The 21,545-nt window shown below is 38.2% G+C and overlaps 1 protein-coding gene across 1 annotated transcript in view; it reads left to right on the forward strand.

The window, feature by feature from the left end:
• PTPRM (protein tyrosine phosphatase receptor type M) overlaps positions 1–21,545 on the forward strand; it is a 755,728-nt gene that overhangs the window by 324,676 nt on the left and 409,507 nt on the right. Inside the window, exon 5 of the mRNA XM_029921584.1 lies at positions 10,507–10,622. Within this exon, the coding sequence (XP_029777444.1) occupies positions 10,507–10,622 (116 nt within the window). The remainder of the gene's footprint in view (positions 1–10,506; positions 10,623–21,545) is intronic.

The raw sequence follows: 21,545 nt of genomic DNA on the forward strand, positions 1-21,545 counted from the left end.
TTCCACATATATGTGAAATCATATGGAATTTGTCTTTTTCTTTTGGTCAGATTATTTCACTGAACATGATTCGTTATGTATCAATGCATGTTGTCACAGCAATTTTTTTGTTTTTTTTAAATGGTTGAATAATATTCCATTATGGAATAGAACATTTTCTTTATCCTTTCATCTACCAATAGACACTTCTTTTGCTTCCATATCTTGGCTCTTGTAAGTAATAGAACAGTAAACATAAGGGTGCCTATATCTTTTCAGATTTATGTTTTTTCTTTAGGTCAATACCCAACAGTGATATTACTGGACTTTATAGTATTTCTTTTTTTTTTAATTTTTGAGGAAACTCCATACTGCTTCCCATAATGGTTCGACCAATTAACATTCCCAACAGTAGTGCACAGGGATTTCCTTTCCTCCACATCCTTGCCAACCCTTGTTCTTTCTTATTGATACTAGCCATTCTGACTGATGTGAGATAGTATCTCACTATGGTTTTGATTTGTGTTTCCCTGGTGACCAGTTATGTTGAACATCTTTTCATGTGTATATCTTCTATGGAAAATGTCTATTCAGGTTCTCTGCCTACTTTTAAATAAGATTATTAGGGTTTTTTTTGTAATATATTGCTTTGCATGGGTTCCTTATATATTTTGAATCCAACCCCTTATAGGATATAACATTTTCAAGTATCTTCCTACATTTAGTAGGTTAAGTTTTAGTTCTGTTGATGGTTTCTTTTGCTGTACAAAAGTTTTTAAGTTTGATGTGGTCCATTTAGCATTACTTGTAAGCAGTTCTGGTGATATTAAACTCTCTCAGCTTTGTACTGTTGTTCAGGAAAATCTTTATCCCTCCTTCATTTCTGAAAGACATCTTCACCAAGTGTAGAATTCTTGATTGGCAGTTCTTTTCTTTCAATGTTTGAGTATGTCACCCATGCTCTTTTGACCTCAAAAGTTCATGTTGAGAAATCCTCCACTAGTCTTATGGGGGTTTCCTTGTATGTATCTTCTCACTTCTTCTCTTGCTGTTCTTAATTTTTTAAATTGTTTTTGAATTTTTATAGTAAGTTTTAATGTGTCTTGGGATAGCCCTATTTGAGTTCACCCTACCTGGTATTTCTTGGACTCATGGATCTGGATGTTCATTTCTTATCCCAGGTTTGGGAAGTTTACAGCCATTACTGCTTTAAATACACTTTTTGTCTCTTTCCCTTCTGAAATTTCCATGTTATGAATATTGTTTCTTTTCAGTGTGCCTTATAATCTTTGTAGGCTTTCTTCACTCTTTTCTTTTCCTCTCTAATTGTATAATTTCAATGTCCTATTTCTAATGTATGGTAGAGTCTACTTTATAAGGAAGCTCCTATCCTCTGGTATAGGGAGGGTACCTATCACAGGAGGATCTTATCATCTATCTCAGAGGCAAAGGGGTTGGTAAGATCAGAGTGATCTTTTTACTGCTGCCATTTTCATATACTTTTTCACATTAAAATATCAATGTGCCATTTCGTCAGCTCCATCATCCATCAGATTATCATGGTTTTGTCTTTTATTTGATTGGTAGGGTGCCTTATATTGATTGGTTTTTGGATGGTAGACCAACCTAGGATTCCTAGGATAAATCCTGCTTTGTTATGGTGTATGGTCTTTTTTGTGTGTTATCATACAACACATTAAATTCAAAGTGATTTGCATATATGATGCCTTGAATTCTAAAAACTAAAAATTACACAGAATCGTTCTTCATTATTTTCTGCCAATTCAAAAATATAATAATATGATGAAAAATATTGAAAACAAAGACCCACATGCCATATATTGCATAAAATGAATATAAAGAACTTCGGACTGTGCTTGGCACATTCTAAGAGCCCAGTGAAAGTTAGTTGTTATTATTTTTAGGTACTACATCCTGATGGGCCCACTAGAATATGTTAGCTGCAGATTAAATGCTAAAATGATTGATTTCTTGCAATTGATCAGTGTCCATCTTAAAATTAAAAGAAGAAAAATGTTTGCAGAATGCATGTTTTTCAGTGTGGGCAGCACCCGTCTGTTCTTTAGGCAGAAGTTAACAGTGGCTTCCTTGCTTGATGACAGCTCTACAGAGAGAAGAGCTAACTACTTGGTCTGGCAGTTTGGGAATGTCTCCAGTTCATTTCAGCCTATGTCATTACGTCAAAATGCAAATGAAAATAAAAAAGAGTTAGGACCCAGTCCTCTTTTGCCCCACTTCAGTTTGCACTTTGATCTCGCAAATTACCGTTCTTTGATTTTGTTGTTAGCATTTTGGTGCAGACTTTGAAGGATCAATAATATGAAACATCTCCAAAAAGATTTGCATCTTGGTCAATAATTTCTGGCTTTGGGATCAAAGGCTGATTTGGGATTAGTTAATATATGAAAATGTCTATTCTTTTAAAAACTGTTTCTTAATAAGAAGCAACAGACTATGGCAGAAATGAGAAAGTAGGAGAGTTGTAATAAAACCCTGTTTGATATTTATGGAAGATATTTAGTTTTTAGAACTCCTGCAGATTTTAGAAGAAAGCTGGCATAGCATTTTGAAAGGGTATTCAGGAGATAAATGGGTCTATAAATTTGGAGAGAAGAGAGAATTTTTCTTTTTGAATATGGGATAGATTGAAATTTTCTACTCTAACGGTCCTATACCTGGTGTTGCAATTAAGGTAGTTTGGCAGGGTTCAGAGCAAACAGCTCAGCATGGGATCAAAACTTTTTTGGCTGTAAAGTTTGTGTGTGTGTGTGTGGGGGGGGATCTTTTATAGTTTCCACTGATAGATCAGTTATTTTACACAATAATGAGCACTTTTGAGGGTACCAAGCACACAGTGTACCTTCCTTGCATCATCTTGTTTAATCTTTTCCCCGATCCTATGTAATAGATACTTTTTAAAAATAAAATCCCTGTTTTACAAATTAAAAACAAAAAACAAATACACACACACATCCATAAGGCTTGGGTTGAGGAACTCTTGCTTCTGTTCAGAGGTAATAAGGGGCTAAAATATTGATGCTTGAATGCTTGAACACACATGGCAGAAATCCAACTCTTAAAAAGTGTCAGCCTTCCAAATCGAAAACAGTTCTAGAATTCATATCACCGGAGAGGGAGAATCCAGGCATGTTAAAACTTTGGAAATATTGTATAGGCCTTTAACATTTATTGAAGAAACTTACAAACACCATTAATAGAAATTCTGACTTTCATGTTCTTGGAAGAACTGATCTGGAAAATAGAATTCCACAGCCCCTTTGTCTTATTCACCCTGTTGGATGAGTTACTGTCTTCTATTTAGGTCAATTAATTATGTTTCATCTAAAAAGGATAAGTTGCTTATAAATGTGTTTATGCTTAGTGGGTTTTCATGTGTTCATCTGGTTTCCATTTGAGTTGTGGCTTTTATTAACTTAGCCAGATTGTTTTTTCTGGCAGTCTTTTTCTCAACCAAGCAATACCTTTTCCCAAACCAAAGACAGTCAACCCATTCCAGAGAAGGGCCCTCCCAAAATACAGTTTGAACAGAGGTATAAATTTCCTGGACTTTTAACCTCAGTGGGTGAGTAATATGCCCTGGCAGTCTTTCAGAAAGCTGTATTAAAGATAAAAACAATTCTAAAGGAAAAGTGATAACTTTCATTCTGTCCAATAAATCTTTAAGAACGGGGACAAAGAAAGACAGATGTGATCATATCTTTGGCCCCCAAATTAAAAATGTAAGTCACATCCTAACAAACAACCCAGTGGAGGCAGTAAGTATTAGCAGATTGTATTGATAAATGAGTTTTTCTGTGTCTTTCTTTTTGGTTCAATTAGCCACTTTTGGAAACAGGGACCTTAGGAAAGTAGTGTTCCAAGTATGGATTTTCAATGGATGAACAGAACAATGACAGAACTAGTGACAATTCTGATATTCACAGTATTATTATGAAGTTAACTTACAGAGCAGAGTATATATATTTCATAATTGTCTCAAGACAGATCACAGAAACTAACACTTAGTATTTTTGAGGGGGCGGTGAAAAGAGCACTTTTGGATACCCTGCTGGTAGAGATGCAAATTGTTATATTCCTTACGGAAAGTGGTTTGGCAATTTGTGTCAAAAGCCTTTTTAAAATGCATTTCTTTTGTCTTATTAAATTCAGTTCCTAAAAATTTATCCTAAGGGAGAAACAGAAAGTCTATATGATGATTTAATTATGAAAACTTTTATCTTGGCATGATGTATAAGAAACCGAAATGCTCAAGAGTAGAGGATGAGCCAATAAACTTTGTCTGTCTGGACCATGTATATCAGGACTTCTCAACCTTGACCATATTAACATTTTGGACCAGCTAATTCTTTTTTGTGGAGGCTCTTGTACATGGCCTCTTTCACTAGTCACCAGTAGTACCCCTACCTTCTCCATTTCTGTTGTGACAACCAGAATGTCTCCAGACATTATCAGATGCTCCCTGGTTAGTGGGGGTGGGGGGTGACATTGCCCCAGTTGAGAACCATTGATGTATATCAGGCAGAATTTCAAATAGTTTTAGATGAATATTTAACAAGTGAAAATGCTGATGACATTTTGTTAACAATTTTAAGTGTGTCATTACTTCAAAAAGGGAGAGATACCAATAGACAATATTTGACAGTGTTCAGGTTTTTTCATGGGAAAGGGTTGTTCTGATAGTACAGTGGAAGGCCAGAAGTCCCACCAGAGACCTCAGAGCAACCCATGAATAACATAGCCACTCATAATATACCCCCCAGGGTTCTATCAGCTGCTAGAAGCTTCCTTTTTGGTTCCAATTGAATTTTTTTTTTTTTACTTTCATTTCACCCCCTCTCTGCTCTTACCCCATTTTCAACTGTTCTCATGATTTGGCTTTTAATCTCTCTTCTCCCCTAGTGTAATAAATCACTGCAAAGGTCAGTTTCCAGCCTTCTTCAGGTTGCCCAGGCTTTAGGTCAACATGCTATGTATCACCTCATCAGGTTACAGGACACATTCCATTAAAACAAAACAAAACAAAGCAACAACAACAGTGTGCAGAAATGCAGGCATATTTCAAAAGTTGCTTCTTAGACATAAATTTATATATGATTAAGAAACTAAATACTTCTCTATTTTTAATATTTATTATTTAAAATATTTCCTAAAAATGAAAAATAAGCTATTTAAATCACAAATCATAGGAAGAAAGGATTAAATCGATCGCCGATATTTTGGACATTTAAAAACTATATTAGCCATATTAGGAGATAGAGTATGTAAATGGAGTTGGTCCAGGTTAGTTTGTTGTTTTTGGAGGCCATACAGATTTGGGGGAGAATGTTACTATATGAAAGAGAAACTTCCTTGCATTTCTACATCTACAGGAGAAGTAAGTGCTGGGCTCTCTCAGTTCCATACCCCTTGATTGGCCCTTCTGGTTGAGAAATTTAAGAGAACTCACTTGTAGTGCAAAAGAAAAGCAAGAGGGATTTTGAGAAATTTGGAGGGCGTTGGGGAATGGGGAGTAAGGAAAAAGAGAGAGGAAAAGGAGTCATAGGTAGAGTGCAGGGTAAGAATCCAAGGTCTAAGACATACATGAGTAACACATGGAGATTTTGCTATGGACTTTTTCAACTTTTAATTTTTAGTAGCGTACCTATGCAAGAATATATGAGGGATGATACTCAAAATACTTCACAACCCTTCAAGACAGGTCTGGAACTGATCCTAGGCTTAATTGAGGGGGTTGGGGGTGATTCTGCAGAATAGCAGCTCAGGTGCATGATCCCTTTAACCAAGTTATTGTGAAAGATGGTGACACACTCCAAAACCTTGTCTTAGGGACCCAACTTACTACAGTGACCTGCAGCAAGAGGCGAGCAGAGTAGGAGACCATGAGATGTATAGGAGAGGGCAAAATTAGTGAGACATGCTATCTGAGTGTGCAAGATAATCTGTAACAATCACAGGAATATGGAAGTAGGAGTGCTCAATGTATGTGAGAGCCATCTTGGGAGATTTTCTCAAAGGAGCCATTGAAGTTCTGAATTATTCTTTGGAAAGTCATTCCAACAGGAAAGGAAACAGAGTTTGTCCTGCACTGGTGGGGCATGTAGGTGTCCGGGATTTAAAAAGGGACATTCAGCTGACTGAGCAGATCAGTGAGAGGAGCAGATCAAATAGGGAGAAGAGAGAGGCCAAAACCAAAACAGGACAAAAGAACTTCCAGCCCAAGAGCCATCTTCCAAACAAAGAAGCCTGAAATTCTAACCCAGATTCAAGTATATTCATTCTAAATAGGACTCAAACCATAAGCCTTTTTATCTTTTATCTATCGATGCAAGAGTTGTGTCCACCAAGGACGCAGAAGATGCTGCCCCCATACTCAGAATATCCAAGGACAAAGAAAGCAAGGTCCCCATTGCTATAGGTGAAGCGCTCCTAAGGCAGTGGGGGAAGAGGTTACAAAGGCTTGAAGGAACCATTGAGAAGCTGGCAACGATCTATAAGATGCCACTTGCAAATGGGTTGCCCAGTCTACCTGCTTCTCTACCCAGCCAACTGCAAACTCTGTGTCTATATAGGACTCCCTCACTAGCCAGCGCATACCAAGTTCCATCAGTCTCAGTGTTAGAAAACTCTTCTTTAGCCTTAGAGGAATATGGCTGTCTCTTCTTTAGCCTTAGGGGAATATGGCAGAGTTTCTGCATACTGGGTCCATCTCATAAAATCTGAAGTTAGCTATCATTCTTAATTGCCCCCATTTCTCCTGTGACCAGGTTTTCCGTCACCAACTGAAGATTCTGATTAATAAAAACAAACAAAAAACAAACAAACAAAATGCTGTTCCTAGGACAATAGTTCCCTACAGTGTTTATCAGCCTCTGAGCACCGAGGTGCTTTCATGTCGATGTGACCTTGTCAATCAATATGGCTCTAGCACTCAGCTGACCAATGGAGAGTACATGGCTGTTGTTGTTTTCCTTGGTGTGGATGCCCTCTGTCTGGGCTGTGGCCTGATGTCAGCTTTGACTCTGGAGGGCCCGTCTGCCTTTGTTGGGGGCCACACAATTAAACTGCAGGGGCTCCAAGGCTCCCAGTAATGGAGAACTTCCTTTGCAGTCAACAGGAGTGTGGCTCAGTGATCTGGTCACATGTTCCTTGTTTCTGAGAGCCTCACGTACTCTGTGGGGGCAGAGGACAACTACCAGGGAGTACACACTCTGGAAAGGGCAGTGAGCAGAGTTCTAAATCTGAGGCAAGTCAACATTTAGGGTAAGAGTACAAAGAAGAATGGACAAAGGAAAAAGCTGAAGAAAAACGGTTTTGAAAGTACACTTTTGAAAGTATTTTTGGGGAAGTTTTGGAAAAAAATCATTGTGGCTGAAAGCATTTTCGTGTGGGAGACGAGTCAGGAAGAGGAAGGAAAGAAGGCTGTTGGGCCTCTGAGGGGCTTGCTAATAATCTGAAGAGAGCAGTTTCTATAGACAGGCAGAGGCTGTGTGACTGGCAGACCCCTTGAACAAGGAGAACCACTGACGGCTCAGGAAGGTTGACAGGAAGTGGATCTAACAGCTCCCCAAGGAGCCAGCAATGCAGGGTAGTTTGTATGTGTGTGAGCGTGCGCGCATGCGTGTGCATGGGTGTACGCATATGTGTGCACATGTGTGTGTGTGTGTGTGTGTGATTAAAGACTGCAAAGCATAGACTTTCTGATGAGCTACCTTTGAATTCCTGTAAAGTAGCTAAAATCTGCTCTACAAATACACCAGTGAACAGCAGAGTTACCGCTGCCATTATTTTTCTTCCTTTTTCGAATGCTTTGTAGATGGTGTCATTTGATGTCTAGGTAGCTGGGGTAATGTGCTTAGAATTATTTTACAAGGGAAAAACAGTTCAAAAAGTTTCCATTTGATGACGAGTGTATTATAATGGATGTGTTGTATTGGATTCAAAGAAAAAGAATATTTCATTTGCTTATATTATTTCTTGACACACAAAGAGCTTTCTGGCTTTCAATGTAGTCGTATTAGTTTAGTCAAATCTCAAATTCTTAATGATTGTTTATATTGGGAACCACTAATGTAGGTAAATCTAAAATAATTGTTATATTTTTGTGTAGCAAAAGTTTGTTCATTTGTGTCAGAGGTGAGGTTGGGAAAAGAGAATTCTACAGAAGTTGAAATAGCAAGTAAATAATTTTATTATTTATTTTTTTAAGTTTATTTATTTTGAGAGAGAGAGAGAGAATAGGGGAGGGGCAGACAGAAAGGGAGAGAGAATCCCAAGCAGAATCCATGCTATCATGCAGAGCTTGACATGGGGCTTGAACTCACAAACCGTATGATCATGACCTGAGCTGAAACCAAGAGTTGGACACTTAACTGACTGAGCCACCCAGGTGCCCCGCAAAATTTAAAACAATGTTAAAGACTATAAATTCAACTTGATTGAATCATACAAACTCAATTTGAATAATATTAATCCATTCGTTAATTTTAAATAATATAAATTTTATTAATTCCAAATAATACCAATTTTATCATTAATTTTATATAATGTGAATTCAATTCAGTTATGGTACTGAGTGTCTACCGTGTGTGAGGTATTAATACCAAGTGCTGTTTATTGCACATACAAGTGATTGAGTCAACAGTGAACGTCATCCGGATAATCCCAGTGAGGAGTGTCACCCCCATACCTGTAATATACAGTATGGAGGATGTGTGATATTGAAAGTGTCTAACAAGATAAGAGAACTCGTAGAAGTTCCATTGAAGGAATAGTATTTGAGAAGGGCTTTGAAAGAAGCTAACGTTTCACCAGTGAGGCAGGGAGGCACTTCCGGTAGGAGAGCACGGGAGAAGCAGATGCAGGTGGGAGGCTGTGCCTGGACTTTGGAACTGTTCACACTCTGGTTTTGACACTTACTAGGCAGGCACCCACGAGATCCTCCATCTGCAAAATGGAAAAGAATCCCTACCTCACAGAACACTTGTGACTATTCAATGGGAAATATTCTGGTACATGAGACTCAAAAAATGTTACCTTTTTCCATTTTGTAAAAACAAAGTGTCTTTCAGCTTTTGGGGAACAGAGACTAGAAGAGAAATTTGATTTAGGGACTTTTTACAGAGATCTTTAAAAACCATGGCATCATGCTATTCTTGGCCAAAGATAATTTAAGTAAGTGAAAAGTAGGTCAGAAGGCCTTAAATTAATATATTAGTATTAGAAACAGTGACCCATGGTTATACTGCTGTTTTAGAAGTTATTTAGGACATTTTGCATGCTAAGCATCATGAATGCATTTTTCGAATTACTAGTGGCCTCCAAATTATTAATGGGCTTTTCCTGTGCATTACTGATATTAAAATGCATTTCTCTTTGTTCTTGAGTAGTAACCCACTTCCATTCCTAATTAATTATGTTCTGCACAGGCTCATATTAATGCTAGTTTATCACCTTTGGGTTCTCAGTAGGGAGGTACCATTCTTTGAACGTGTCTAGACATGGCCTAACGACACATTGACCATGGAGAAAAACTGGCACAATAAATTTATTCTAGTTATTGTCCAGAAGATTTATCCATCCCTCCCAGAAAATACTGGCATCCTGTTCTTCCTTTCCTACACCCTAACCTCCCCCTTCCCAGCCCCTTTGCTTGTATCCTGTCATCACTGTGATAAGAGACTTTTTCCTTAAAAAAAATAGAACTTATCATAAAATGTAATTCCTGGCCAGTCAGTGCATTTCCTTAACACACGCTTTCAGTGGTTGCAGAAATTTGGTCTGGGCTTCTCAGATCAAATAGAATTATCCTTTATTCAGAGGGCTGTCCCCCCATGGACAATGTATGAGACTTGATGTTGTGTAGCATTTGGAATCATTCTCTTCTCTTGAATTAGGAATAAGGGTCAGCAGAAACTGCCACACTCTGGCAGTCCCAACCTAATTCCACAGAGTCCGTCTATGGGGATAGTTTTTTGGTAGTTGGGAAATATTGTATAAGGAATACTGCATGGCAATTAGTTGTATTAAAATATATATTATGTGCAGCTTTGTGCTCGGCTTAAAAAGTTTCCTTGACAACATCATTTAACTTCTTACTGTTCTTTTCATGTTGCTAGTATAAATATCTAATATGTTTTTGTTCAAAACATCAATTAGGCTTCAGTGTAATCTTTATTAATACAGATCTGTTATTACAAGAAGACTGCTGAGCTATGATAATTTGCACAGCAGGAACAATAAAATATCTTCTTTCTTCTTGGTTCTATCCCAGAATGCTTGGCTTCTCTGTTTTTTCAGAGCACGCAGAGCCTTCTATGATACCCTTTACAATCATAATGAAATCTCAAAAGCATTCTTAGAAGCAAAAGCAATAGTTTTTCAAAGGTAAACAAAACAGGAACACCCAAAATTGCAAATAAATTCAAAAAGACACATATACGTTACAAATCTCCACATTAATGCCTTTAATTCTCTCTGTTCCTGCAGCCAGAACTCCCCACTTCCTGCGGATTCAGAACGTGGAGGTCAATGCCGGCCAGTTTGCCACCTTCCAGTGCAGTGCCATCGGCAGGACCGTGGCGGGCGACAGGCTGTGGTTGCAGGTAACAGTAACCCATGGTCTCTTCCAGAGGCAGGAGTACGGTGACACCCCCTGGGGACGGGCCCAGGGGTCCGGGTCAGTGTCTGGTTGCTGATAGAAGATTGATGCCCTGAGTTGTGTCTGTTCCTTTCCTTCTTTATTCCTTAGTTGTCAGATTACTAAGAGTTCTAGATTAGCTAACTGTTCGTCATAGACTTTAAAGTTTTTTGTTTTTTCCCTTTGCTTCTGCTTAGCCATCTTGGTTTGAAGATCTGGCTGTCAAAGTACTTTCAGAGCAGGATATTAAAGTACCAAATATAGAGCCCTTCCCTACCCTTTCTCTGGAGAAATTTCTAGGGTATCACTTACATGTTCACATGCATACACAAACATGCTTATAGGCCTTTTATGATTTGAATTTGAACAAGGGGAAAAGCCTCAATTTAGAAATTAACAACTTATCTTTTACTTTTTAAGTATTTACGTACACAGTTTTAGTATAATCATAATGTCTGTCTTGTTTTCCAGTCCTTCAAATTCCGTAATTTGTATTTTACATGGCAGATGGTTTCATGGATTTGCCCTTGGTCACTGGAATTCTGAGAGAATGTGTGGGGTTAAGTGACCTGTCCCCTCTAACCAGAATGCTACCCACTTCTTTAGGCTCTAAGTTTGATTCCCTTAACCTGTGGCATTCTCCACTTTCATTCTTGTTTCTTCCTTTTATGCACTGATCTGCAAGATGCTCACTCTTTTTCGTGACTAGTGTTGATTCCCGTCCATTCCTCTTTCCTTACAGATCCTGTAGTTGGCTTTGTTTCGGTTTGATTAATTACATACTTACTGTGGTTTGCTGCTGAGCTAACTTGGTGTATCTGTTCCATTCCATCATGGCTTCCTCTACATGCATGCCGACCTTTCCTCTGTGCCTCTGACCTCTCCTCCTATCTTCCCTCCTCTTCTGCAGTGTCACCGTGACTGTGCCATGTCACATTTGCATGATGCTCTATAACTTTGAAATTCCTCTTACGTTTTTGTCATCGTAAGTGAAAGAAATGGTTGTTTTTATTCCTCCACTTCTGTGGAAAATGGAAGATGACCAAATGTCCCCTCGCCATATGCAAAAACATGGTGACCATTGGGGAATACGTTCTGGAGGAGGATTCTTCAATACTCTTGGACCCTCTGCACAGTTCCTCACCCATCTACCTTGATGTCATTGTTTTCTCATCTCCTGCTCTCCCTGTGAGAGCATCGCCTGGCCAGGTAGGAAGAGTGTAAGCAGAGGACAGAGATTGTGTGCACCAAATTCATCTTTACCATTTCCTTCTATCTAAAGGTTTGTACTTGCTGGGGCGCCTGCGTGGCTCAGTCGGTTAAGCATCCGACTTCGGCTCAGGTCATGATCTCATGGTTCATGGGTTCGAGCCCCACATCAGGCTCTGTGCTGACAGCTAGCTCAGAGCCTGGAGCCTGTCTTCACATTCTGTGTCTCCCTCTCTCTCTGACCCTCCCCTGCTGACTCTCTCTCTCTCAAAAATAAATAAAAACATTTAAAAAATTTAAAAGTTTGTACTTGCTACTGTAAGAGATTTTGTAGCCCATGAGAACTGTGCTTGACCCTGATCTTCAATATTTGACTTTGCTTTTTCCTTTATATCTCACTTCCCAGTTCTTTTAGAATCTTGATGTGAGAGACTGAAAATTATTTTTTTAGTTAGTGATTGGTTGGTATTTAACTAGATCAAGATGGGCTATGTGTGCTAATTAATGAGACAGACATTTTTAATTGGCATTTTCCACAATGCATTAACTGCCTCCTAAAAATGACACTATCCTGTCATCTTTGATTTATCTCTAGAAATCTTAATTTTTCATGGAAAATAGTTTCGGGCTTCTGATATTTCTGTTAATGTTACTTCAGAGAACACAGCATAAGATCTAAGCTCTGGCCTCAACAGAATCTTAGATATTCCCAAGAATTTATAGGCAAATTGAGGATACAGTTTGCTCTTTGTGTTTTTGCAAATGTCCTGGGTTTGGGATGCTCTTAGTTGAAGTTCAGCATTGCCTTGGGACGTTGGGGATCTTTAACTACTTTCCACTACAAAGTGGAAGACATCCTTTTAAAGAGAATCTGTCACATAACAGGGAGAAAGCTAGCTGCATTTTGAAAATCAGGTCTAAATGCAGAGTGTGAGTCCTCATACCAGTAGAATCACATGGGGAGTTTTTAAAAACTTCCTGATCTACACCAGGATTCTGATTTAATTGGTCTGTGGGCGCACCCTGCATTCGGGGCTCCCCAGGTGACTCCAGTGTGTGCCAGGGGTTGACAATCACTAGTCTGAAGCCAAGCACAACACATGTTCCAAATTGGGAAATAAAACCCTGAAACCTAATGTAAAACTGGTACCTGTATTCAATAGCCTGAATCATGTTGAATCAGGTTGAAGTCATGTTGAAATTTTCATGCCCCCAGACTCCTTTGTTTTTGTTCTGTCAATTTGATCATTAGTGTTGATACATTGTTTTTACAATCCATCCATCAATGCCTTTCATTTTCTGTTGCACAGTCTTGCCCTTCTTGGCATCAGTGATCCCCTATCGCCCTGCAGCTTTCCTGATGGTCATCCCCTAAAGGGCATGATAAAAACAGAAGTGTTGTGACTTTGAAATTCTCAGTGAACCTTCATCTGTCCTGCACATGGCATGCTATTTGGTTTGTGAAGCTTTGTGATGTTAATATAATTTTACTGTTAAATGATTTATTTCCTCTGGTTGTATAGGCATCCTTTTTTTAAATTTTTACTTTTTTATGTTTTTTATTTGTATTTGAGAGACAGAGAGAGACAGTGTGGGGGGGGGGGGCGGTGTCAGAGAGAGTGAGATACAGAATCTGAAGCAGGCTCCAGGCTCTGAGCTATCAGCACAGAGCCTGATGTGGGGCTTGAACCTACGAACCGCGAGATCATGACCTGAACTGAAGCCGGACGCTTAACCGACTGAGCCACCCAGGCGGCCCTGGATAGGCCTCTTGTGGCGAGATGTTTACTTTATTAATAATTGATGAAATATGACTAGTGTCCTTTACATACAAGAATGGTTTCTATTAAATGTATTTGTATCAAGTGGCTTCTGGTACCAAGGAAGATTTGTAGCATATGATGGTTTCATGATCCCTCTTGCGCTCTTGCCCATGCCTTGGCCTTTGCCTCTGGTCATTCAGTACAAGTTGTGGGGAGAAGCAAATCTGGCATCATGGACTAGGTCTTTCTAGTCTAGAGGTATGAATATGGGCATGTCTTCATTACCCCATTGCTGTAACGGTTTCAAAAATGCTTCTCTGCCTACAAAGTCACTTGTAACCTCAAATAACTGCTGAGATACAGGCAGAAAAATGAATGAGAAAAATATTTTTAATTTTTTCCTCTAATTAGAATGTTCTTAATGGTAAGTCAAGATTTTGCCAATTAGTACTACATTTTCCTTTGGAGAACATTGATATTTTAGAGTATAATCATTTATAATAATTTGGTTTACTTGTATTACCATATTTTGAGTTCTTCCATAGGCATTTACATAGAGTTTCAGGCATATTTCCCATGGTCTTCCACTTCTTTTATAGATGGGCTTGGAGTGCAGGATGGTGCAGGGTCACAAAGGTAAGTGGTCTGGCTGGGGATAGTACACTGATGTTTCTTTTACTTGACCACTGGTGGATTCTACCATCCCATGCCATCTTCCCAAATCCCAGTGCTAGGCAAATAGATAATATGTACTTAGCACTCTGTTGAAAGAATTTGGATGTGTCTGACATTACATAATTAACATCAAGGGGTCATCATGACCTCCCCCCCCAAAAAATCCATATGTATTACATGTCCATAAGGATCTACCTCTATGAAAAATGGCCAGTGGCTTGACTGTTTAAAATATAGATTAAATATGATTACTGTCACAGCCTTTCACAAAAGCATGGTACATATAAATCTGATGATGACACTAATGAAGAAATGTTTATGATTAACAGATGTGTCCCATCTGCTTACATTTTCTCCATCTCATCGGTGGGCTGCAGGTTATTGTCATCGTAGAATCGGTTTCTCTAGAATACAGAATAGCGAAGTAAAGCACAGTTCATGAGCATCAATTAGTATAGAAGCAAATGACTTAAAACACTTTCCAGACAATGAACAGCAGGGAGACTGCATCTGCAAAACTTTTTTTTTTTTTTTTTTGGTACAAAAGTGACGTGCAGTGCATTTGTTGAAGATCCTTGCTATGTGCTATCGGATACAGCAATCTAAGCATACAGCAGGGACTGTAACTGTGGGAGATACTCAAATGAAATGTATGTGTAAAGTCATTCAGGCACCCAAAACATGACAGTATTGCCTATTATTATCAACATTCTGATCACTGAGGAGCCTACAGTTTGAATGTATCTTAGAGTATATGTAGATACAGAATACAGAGAAGAGAAAATGAAATTTTAGGTGTTCTTTTTTTAAGTTAATTTATTTACTTTGAGGGAGTGAGACAGCACGCGTGCACAAGCTGGGGAGGGGCAGTGAGAGAGGGAAACAGAGAATCTCAAACAGGGTCTTGCAGCAGGGAGCCCAATGTGAGCCATGAGATTATGACCTGAGCTGAAATCAAGAGCTTGTTGCTCAACCAAATGAGCCATCCACGTGCCCCTAAATGTTCTTCTTTTTTACTTACATGTTATGCTGATGCGCAGTTTCTGACAATATGTATTTTTTAGGCAGTTCTAAAAAAACCTTACACCATGTATGCTTGTATTAAAATTACTGTTGTTCTTTCTTAAATATTTTATTTTTATTTATTTTATTTTTATTTTTTTATTTTTTTACTTTGAGAGAGCAGGCTCTGCACTGTCAGCACAAGCCCCAAATGGGGCTGATCTCAGGAACTGTGAAATCATGACCTGAGCTGAAATCAGGGGTCAGACGCTTAACCAACTGAGCCACTCAGATGCCTTTTAAATATTTAAAATTTTATTTTCCTACATATACTGTTTCTCCTGAGATTAGTGTTCATAATACCTGATCTAATTTTTCAGTAAATAAAGATGATCACCAAGGCTAGTATTGATGGTCGTAAATGTGCAGATTGCTTGTGCACATTCTTTTCTAGGGGACACAGACCACCTTGCTCTCTTCCCATGAATCTCTGTAGTTTGGGCATTTTTGTAACTTTTGTTATTTAATTCATTTTTGATACATTGTGGAGACTCCTCTAACTTCCTTCTTCTTACTCAGTATCTTCCTTGGTTTGGGCTGTTGGTAACAAACTACCCCAGCTGGGTGGCTTAACCAACAAACACTTATTGCTCATGCTTCTAGAGACTAGAAGTCCAAAATCAGGGGACTATCACAGTTAAGTTTTTGGTGAGGGCTGGCTCCCTGGGTTACAGACATCCTTCTTACTACATCCTGCATGTGGAGAGAAAGCTCTCGGCATCCCCATTTCTGGACACCAGTTCCATCATGGAAGCCTCACTCTGATGATCTCATCCAAACCTAATCATTTCCCAGAGGCCCCACCTCAATAGCATCACATTGGTGATTAGGTTTCAACCTATGAATTTTGGAGAGACACAAACAGGTGGTCTATAGCCTTTGGCTCCCACATCAAACTCAGAAGTGGGTGGGAAATGAAGGCAGTTCAGCCTCTAGGACAAATGGCGGAAATCACAGAAGCAGTGGGGATGTCTTCTTAACAGTAGATAAATGCCAGCTCTGAACAAGCCAGGAATGGACATGTGCAAGTTGGGTGAATAGTCCCTCACAAAGCAAACCTGGAAAATAATAATTTTCTTTCAACAGATCTTAGGGGCCACTATCATTTTTCAGGGGCTTATTTTTTAGAATCACAGAATTATGTAGCATCAGAATGTGGAACAGTCTTCAGATTAAATTCCTTATTTTATAAATGAGAACATGGAAGATCAGAAAAGAAACTTTACCACAGTCATATATTAGGTATTTATTATGATATTAAGTTCAATTTCATTTGCTAGTGGAGGTCAATTATAAATATAAAAATATTTACAAGTTAGTAAATTTCATCATGTGGCCATTTTTCTTCATTGAGTATTTGTCTTTCAAATAATAGTGTGGTTTTTTTTAACCAACTATGCTCAGGTTAACCGTGAAAAATATGTTAACTTTGGAACCACCATAGCACAATATAATTGTTTTACTTCCTTAGCAAATAGAACTTACTGTTTATTAGAAATAAGGTACCAGAATAACATTTTTAAATGATTTCATAAAATGCATCTGTTAGGGGAGGTGGGTCAGTTGGTTAAGCATCCGACTCTTGATTTCAGCTCAGGTCATGATGTCATGGTTTGTGGGATCAAGCTCTACATCAGGGTCTGTACTGACAGCACAGAGCCTGCTTGGGATTCTCTGTTTCTCTTTCTCTCTCTCTGTTCTTTGCACCTTCTCTCTCTCTCTCTCTCTCTCTCTCTCAAAAATAAATAAATATTAAGAAAACCAAAAACACAAGTTAAAAAAACAGGCATCTGTTCATAGAAATAGAAAAGGAAATTAGATAGTTACTGTGACATATTCTATTAAAAACAATGGTTGCAAAATAGCACCTAGAATTGTATCTATCACATAACCAATGCTCAGTAAACACTTGCTCATGGCGCTTGGCTTACTGACTACCTGAACAAATGATGTGTCTCCTCCAGGTGAGTCTAAGAGGTCCATAGTTGGACCAGGAAGACAGGCACAAAATACAGGCACAAAATCTGTCTTTCTGAGATGGTTCTGATGGATACAGTTCATCTCCAAGGGATGGTTTTAATGAAAGTACAGACATATAGAACCTAGTGGTGTCCCTTTTCCTGAGTTTTCAGAATAGCTTCAATTATCATGCAGAGTTAGAGTAATTTTGGAAACAAATGTGGTAAATACATCATCTTTCCCAAACTTTCATTTCTTATCCTTTCCCTTAGGTATTTTTTTCTTCTGTTGTAAAATTTTGTTTTCTAATTCACTCCTTAGGAAAAAAGTCCTTGCCATAGGAACTTTGTTCAAGGTAATAGGAATATACCTCTCCAGGATAATGTGTTTGAGTTTTCACTATGACAGTAGAGCGGTGTCATAGAAGTCGATGGATGAACCCACCTTTCTCCTTTTCTTTTCTTTCTCTTCTCTTCTCTTCTCTTCTCTTCTCTTCTCTTCTCTTCTCTTCTCTTCTTTTCTTTCTTTTCTCTCCTTTTCTTTCTTTCCTCTTCTCTTTTCTTTCCTTTTCTTTTCTTCTCTTCTCTTTTCCTTCCTTCCTTCCTTCCTTCCTTCCTTCCTTCCTTCCTTTCTTGGGCATATGAAATGTTTTTCAATATGAGCTCTTAATTTGGGAAGACTGAATTTGTAAAAATAATGTTCACTTAGAATTAAATAAATTTTAGTTGTTGGCCTAGAGATTTTTTTTTCTTTTGAGAGTTTGATACATAATTCCAGTTAACTAGGTATGAGTCACCCAGTTATGCAAGTAGTATTTTTCATGTGCTTAATAAATTTGTCACATTTCTTTGATTAGGTAGATTTTTAGAACTTTGGGTTTTGTTTGTTTTTGTTATTTTGTTATTTTGTTTTGTTTTGAGAGAAAAAAAGTAAAATCTAGATTTTTGTAATTTAAAATAGTTTTCATAAGGATATGTCCTCCGACCTATCAAATTTGATTTGCTAATGAATAAATTATAAATTATTAGCATCTATATATTGACTTCAACAGATGTGTTTGGTTTATTAAATGTTTATTTATTTTTGAGAAAGAAAGAGAGAGAGACTGTGAGCAGGGGAGGGGCAGAGAGAGAGGGAGACACAGAATCCGAAGCAGACTCCAGGCTCTGAGCTGTCAGCACAGAGTCCCATATGGGGCTCGAGCTAATGAATCTCGAGATCATGACCTGAGCCGCAGTTGGACACTTAACCAACTGAGCCACCGATGCACCCCTCAACACCTGTGTTTGAAATAAAGGAATTGTAATTCCATTTACTGAGCATTGCTGTGGGCAGGTACTCTGCTAGGCTATGTGCATGTACTTTATTTCTCTGAACTGATATCTGGGTGTGCTCTCTGATATGCCCATAGAAGAAGTAACAGGCTTGGGAAGTTTCAGTAATTTTTTCTAGTAGCACATTGCTAGTAACAAGAGCTAGGATTTGAACCAGGCCATCTAACTCCAGAATGTATGTCCTTAACTATAATGCCTCTTGCATAGTACTATGACCGAGGCATTTCCTTGTGGATTCATAAACATCATGTCGTAATTTAAGTGATGGCTTTTATCAGAATTTAAAATTAAAATTGTATTCATGTTTGTGGATGTTGCCTTGGCTTTTGTATTAGGAGATGTGTATGTTTGGTCAACGTTTCTTGGTGGCTTTTAGTTTCCTTTCTAAATTATGAGGTGAAAAAAATCAGAGCTGTGTATCAGACCAATTTTGTTATTATATATAAAAGCCATAAAATGATTTTGAAAAGGAGTAAAATTATGGTTCCCTTGGCAAGCTTAACTTGGCTATTTTTTACCATATATATTAAAGCATAAATTTAACATCACTTACCATCATAGAAAATGCCAGGAATGCACAGACGACTGTCTTCAGTTGCTATAGAAACCATTTGCTCCTTAAAACTTTGAGTGGTTGAAATTATATCCATTATTGTTTTAGTCAGTTAAATATCTGTATATATGTATATATATATAATACAATATGGAACATTCAGACTGAAACCACCCCAAACCTTCAAAGCATATAGCATATGTTTTAATTTAGTGTGATTTGGGATTAGCTGAATTTAAAGGTAAAGATTTATTTTACATTAACAAAATGGTATGACTTCCCTAGGGAGATTCCAGGAGGCGTTAATTAATAAATTTTATTTTGTGATATTACCCAACTCAGTCAAAACAGATGTAAACTGCTGGTGCTTCTGGAAAGATGCCCCAGAAAAAGCTAGAGCAGCAGTCAGAGAGCTTTGTTTTTCATAGCAATCTGAAGGTCTCTGGGCCAGGATGAGAAGCTGTACTTTGAAAACTGCAGGTCAGGATGGGTCTGTTTGGAGGGAAGAAGAGAAAGGCATCAGCTAGTCCTTTTAAGGATTACTTACTTTGGACCTAAGAGCCATAAATCTCATGAAAACAATTTTCTGTTGCTTTTTTCATATTCATCAAACGGGGCATTTTTTTCTCGTGCTTCCACAGCTCTGTCATGAGAAGAGAAGACAGGAATGGCTATGCTCCGGAATTTCTGTGATTGAGAGCTGAGAATACTGAGAATATCTCCTTTTACGGGTCCAAGCCTTGAACTGAGGGTCCTGGAGAGTTGGGACACTATTAGGATCTCACGTTTTTTCCTACTCTGTCTCTTGGAAGGGGTGGAAAACATGGAAATGTTTTATGTAGGAGGTTTATACATTTGCCTTAAGTGGCCTTGTTGAAAGTCCTAGAAGATTCCAGTCTTGCAATCTGGAATCATATACAGAGAAAAGAAAGAAAAACTTATTTAACTCCTTCCTTGATATAGAAAGAAAATTTGTCAACCTTGGGAGGGCTTTGATTTCAAAAACTTCTTTTGGACTGTACAAGTGGAACAGAGAATAGAACACGTTGCATTTAGTCTGGTTGTGACTCTGTGAGACAAGACCTCTGCTGTTTTGACCGGCGCACAGTGGCAGCCAGGTGGTTCCTCAGGAAGGTGAACTTTGAAATCATAGAGCAGATTGTTACTCTCTTCTCTATCTCTCTTACGTATAAAACTGCTATCCTTCATTCCCTTCATTCAAAAGAAAAGAGATTGGCTATTGTCCAAGCCAAAATTTTTTGTCTGTATTATAAGAAGTGGATCCACTAAGCACAAAGGACAAGTGACTAATTAATGGAGTTTCTGTTTATTCTTAAGATTGGAAGTCTGTGTTTACTTTCCCTTAAGAAATGTGTATTACACTTTCCATGTGCTGGGCACATGATCATTAGTTATGCAAATATTGCCGAAGAATAGGCCAGCTAGACCTGGGTTATGGCTCCCCTTTGTCAAAGTGCATTTTCTCCTCTACTATTGGTGGTCCCTTTATCATATAAATGGCTTGATGCATTTGCAGGAAGTGGATGGCATCTAGACAAAATAGTTCTACAGCACGGGAATATTGATAAGCCAGCAGCAAAGTCCCTTGTTTTCCTGGGGAAATAATCTTGGTTAAAATAGTTATTCAGAGGCACAGAATTCAGATTATTTTCTAATTGCTTCTTTGAAGAAACATTTATTGTTACTTCTCCTATAGGTGTTGCGAATATGTACAGAGGTAGAGAGATAAGGTAATAAACGTCATATACTCAGTGTCCAAATTCAACACCTAACAATATGTGGCCAATTGCTGTGTCTCCGGTTCCACCTGCTCCCTTTCTGATTGTGTTGAAGCCATCTGAGTCATCGAATCATTTAACTTGTAAATGTTTCTCTAACACAGCGGCTGGTGAACATCTTCTGTAAAGGGCCAGAGAGTAAATTTTGTAAGCCAGCCAGTCCTTGGTACAGCTGCTCAGCTCTGCTCTTGGAGCAAAAAGGCAACCACAGACAACACGTCCATGAATGAGGGTGGCTGTTTTCTTTTCTTTTCTTGTTTTTTTGAAATTTTATTTTATTTTATTTTTTTTACTTTAAAAAGTTTCATATTTTTTTAACATATGCAATTATTTTCTATAATTTACAATTCAGTAGTTACAATGACACTCCAAACAGAAAAGCAAAGTAAAAAATCAAAACACCAACTTCTGTTTCATGTAATTAGACTTATACAGAAGTTAGAAGGTTAAGTAACAACTAGTTAATCACCCAATGTCACAGCTATCTGAAGTGGCAGTCGTTATATAGCAGCTTATCTATGATACATTCAAGAT

Source organism: Suricata suricatta, chromosome 14, assembly GCF_006229205.1.
Source record: "Suricata suricatta isolate VVHF042 chromosome 14, meerkat_22Aug2017_6uvM2_HiC, whole genome shotgun sequence".
Lineage (NCBI taxonomy): Eukaryota > Metazoa > Chordata > Mammalia > Carnivora > Herpestidae > Suricata > Suricata suricatta.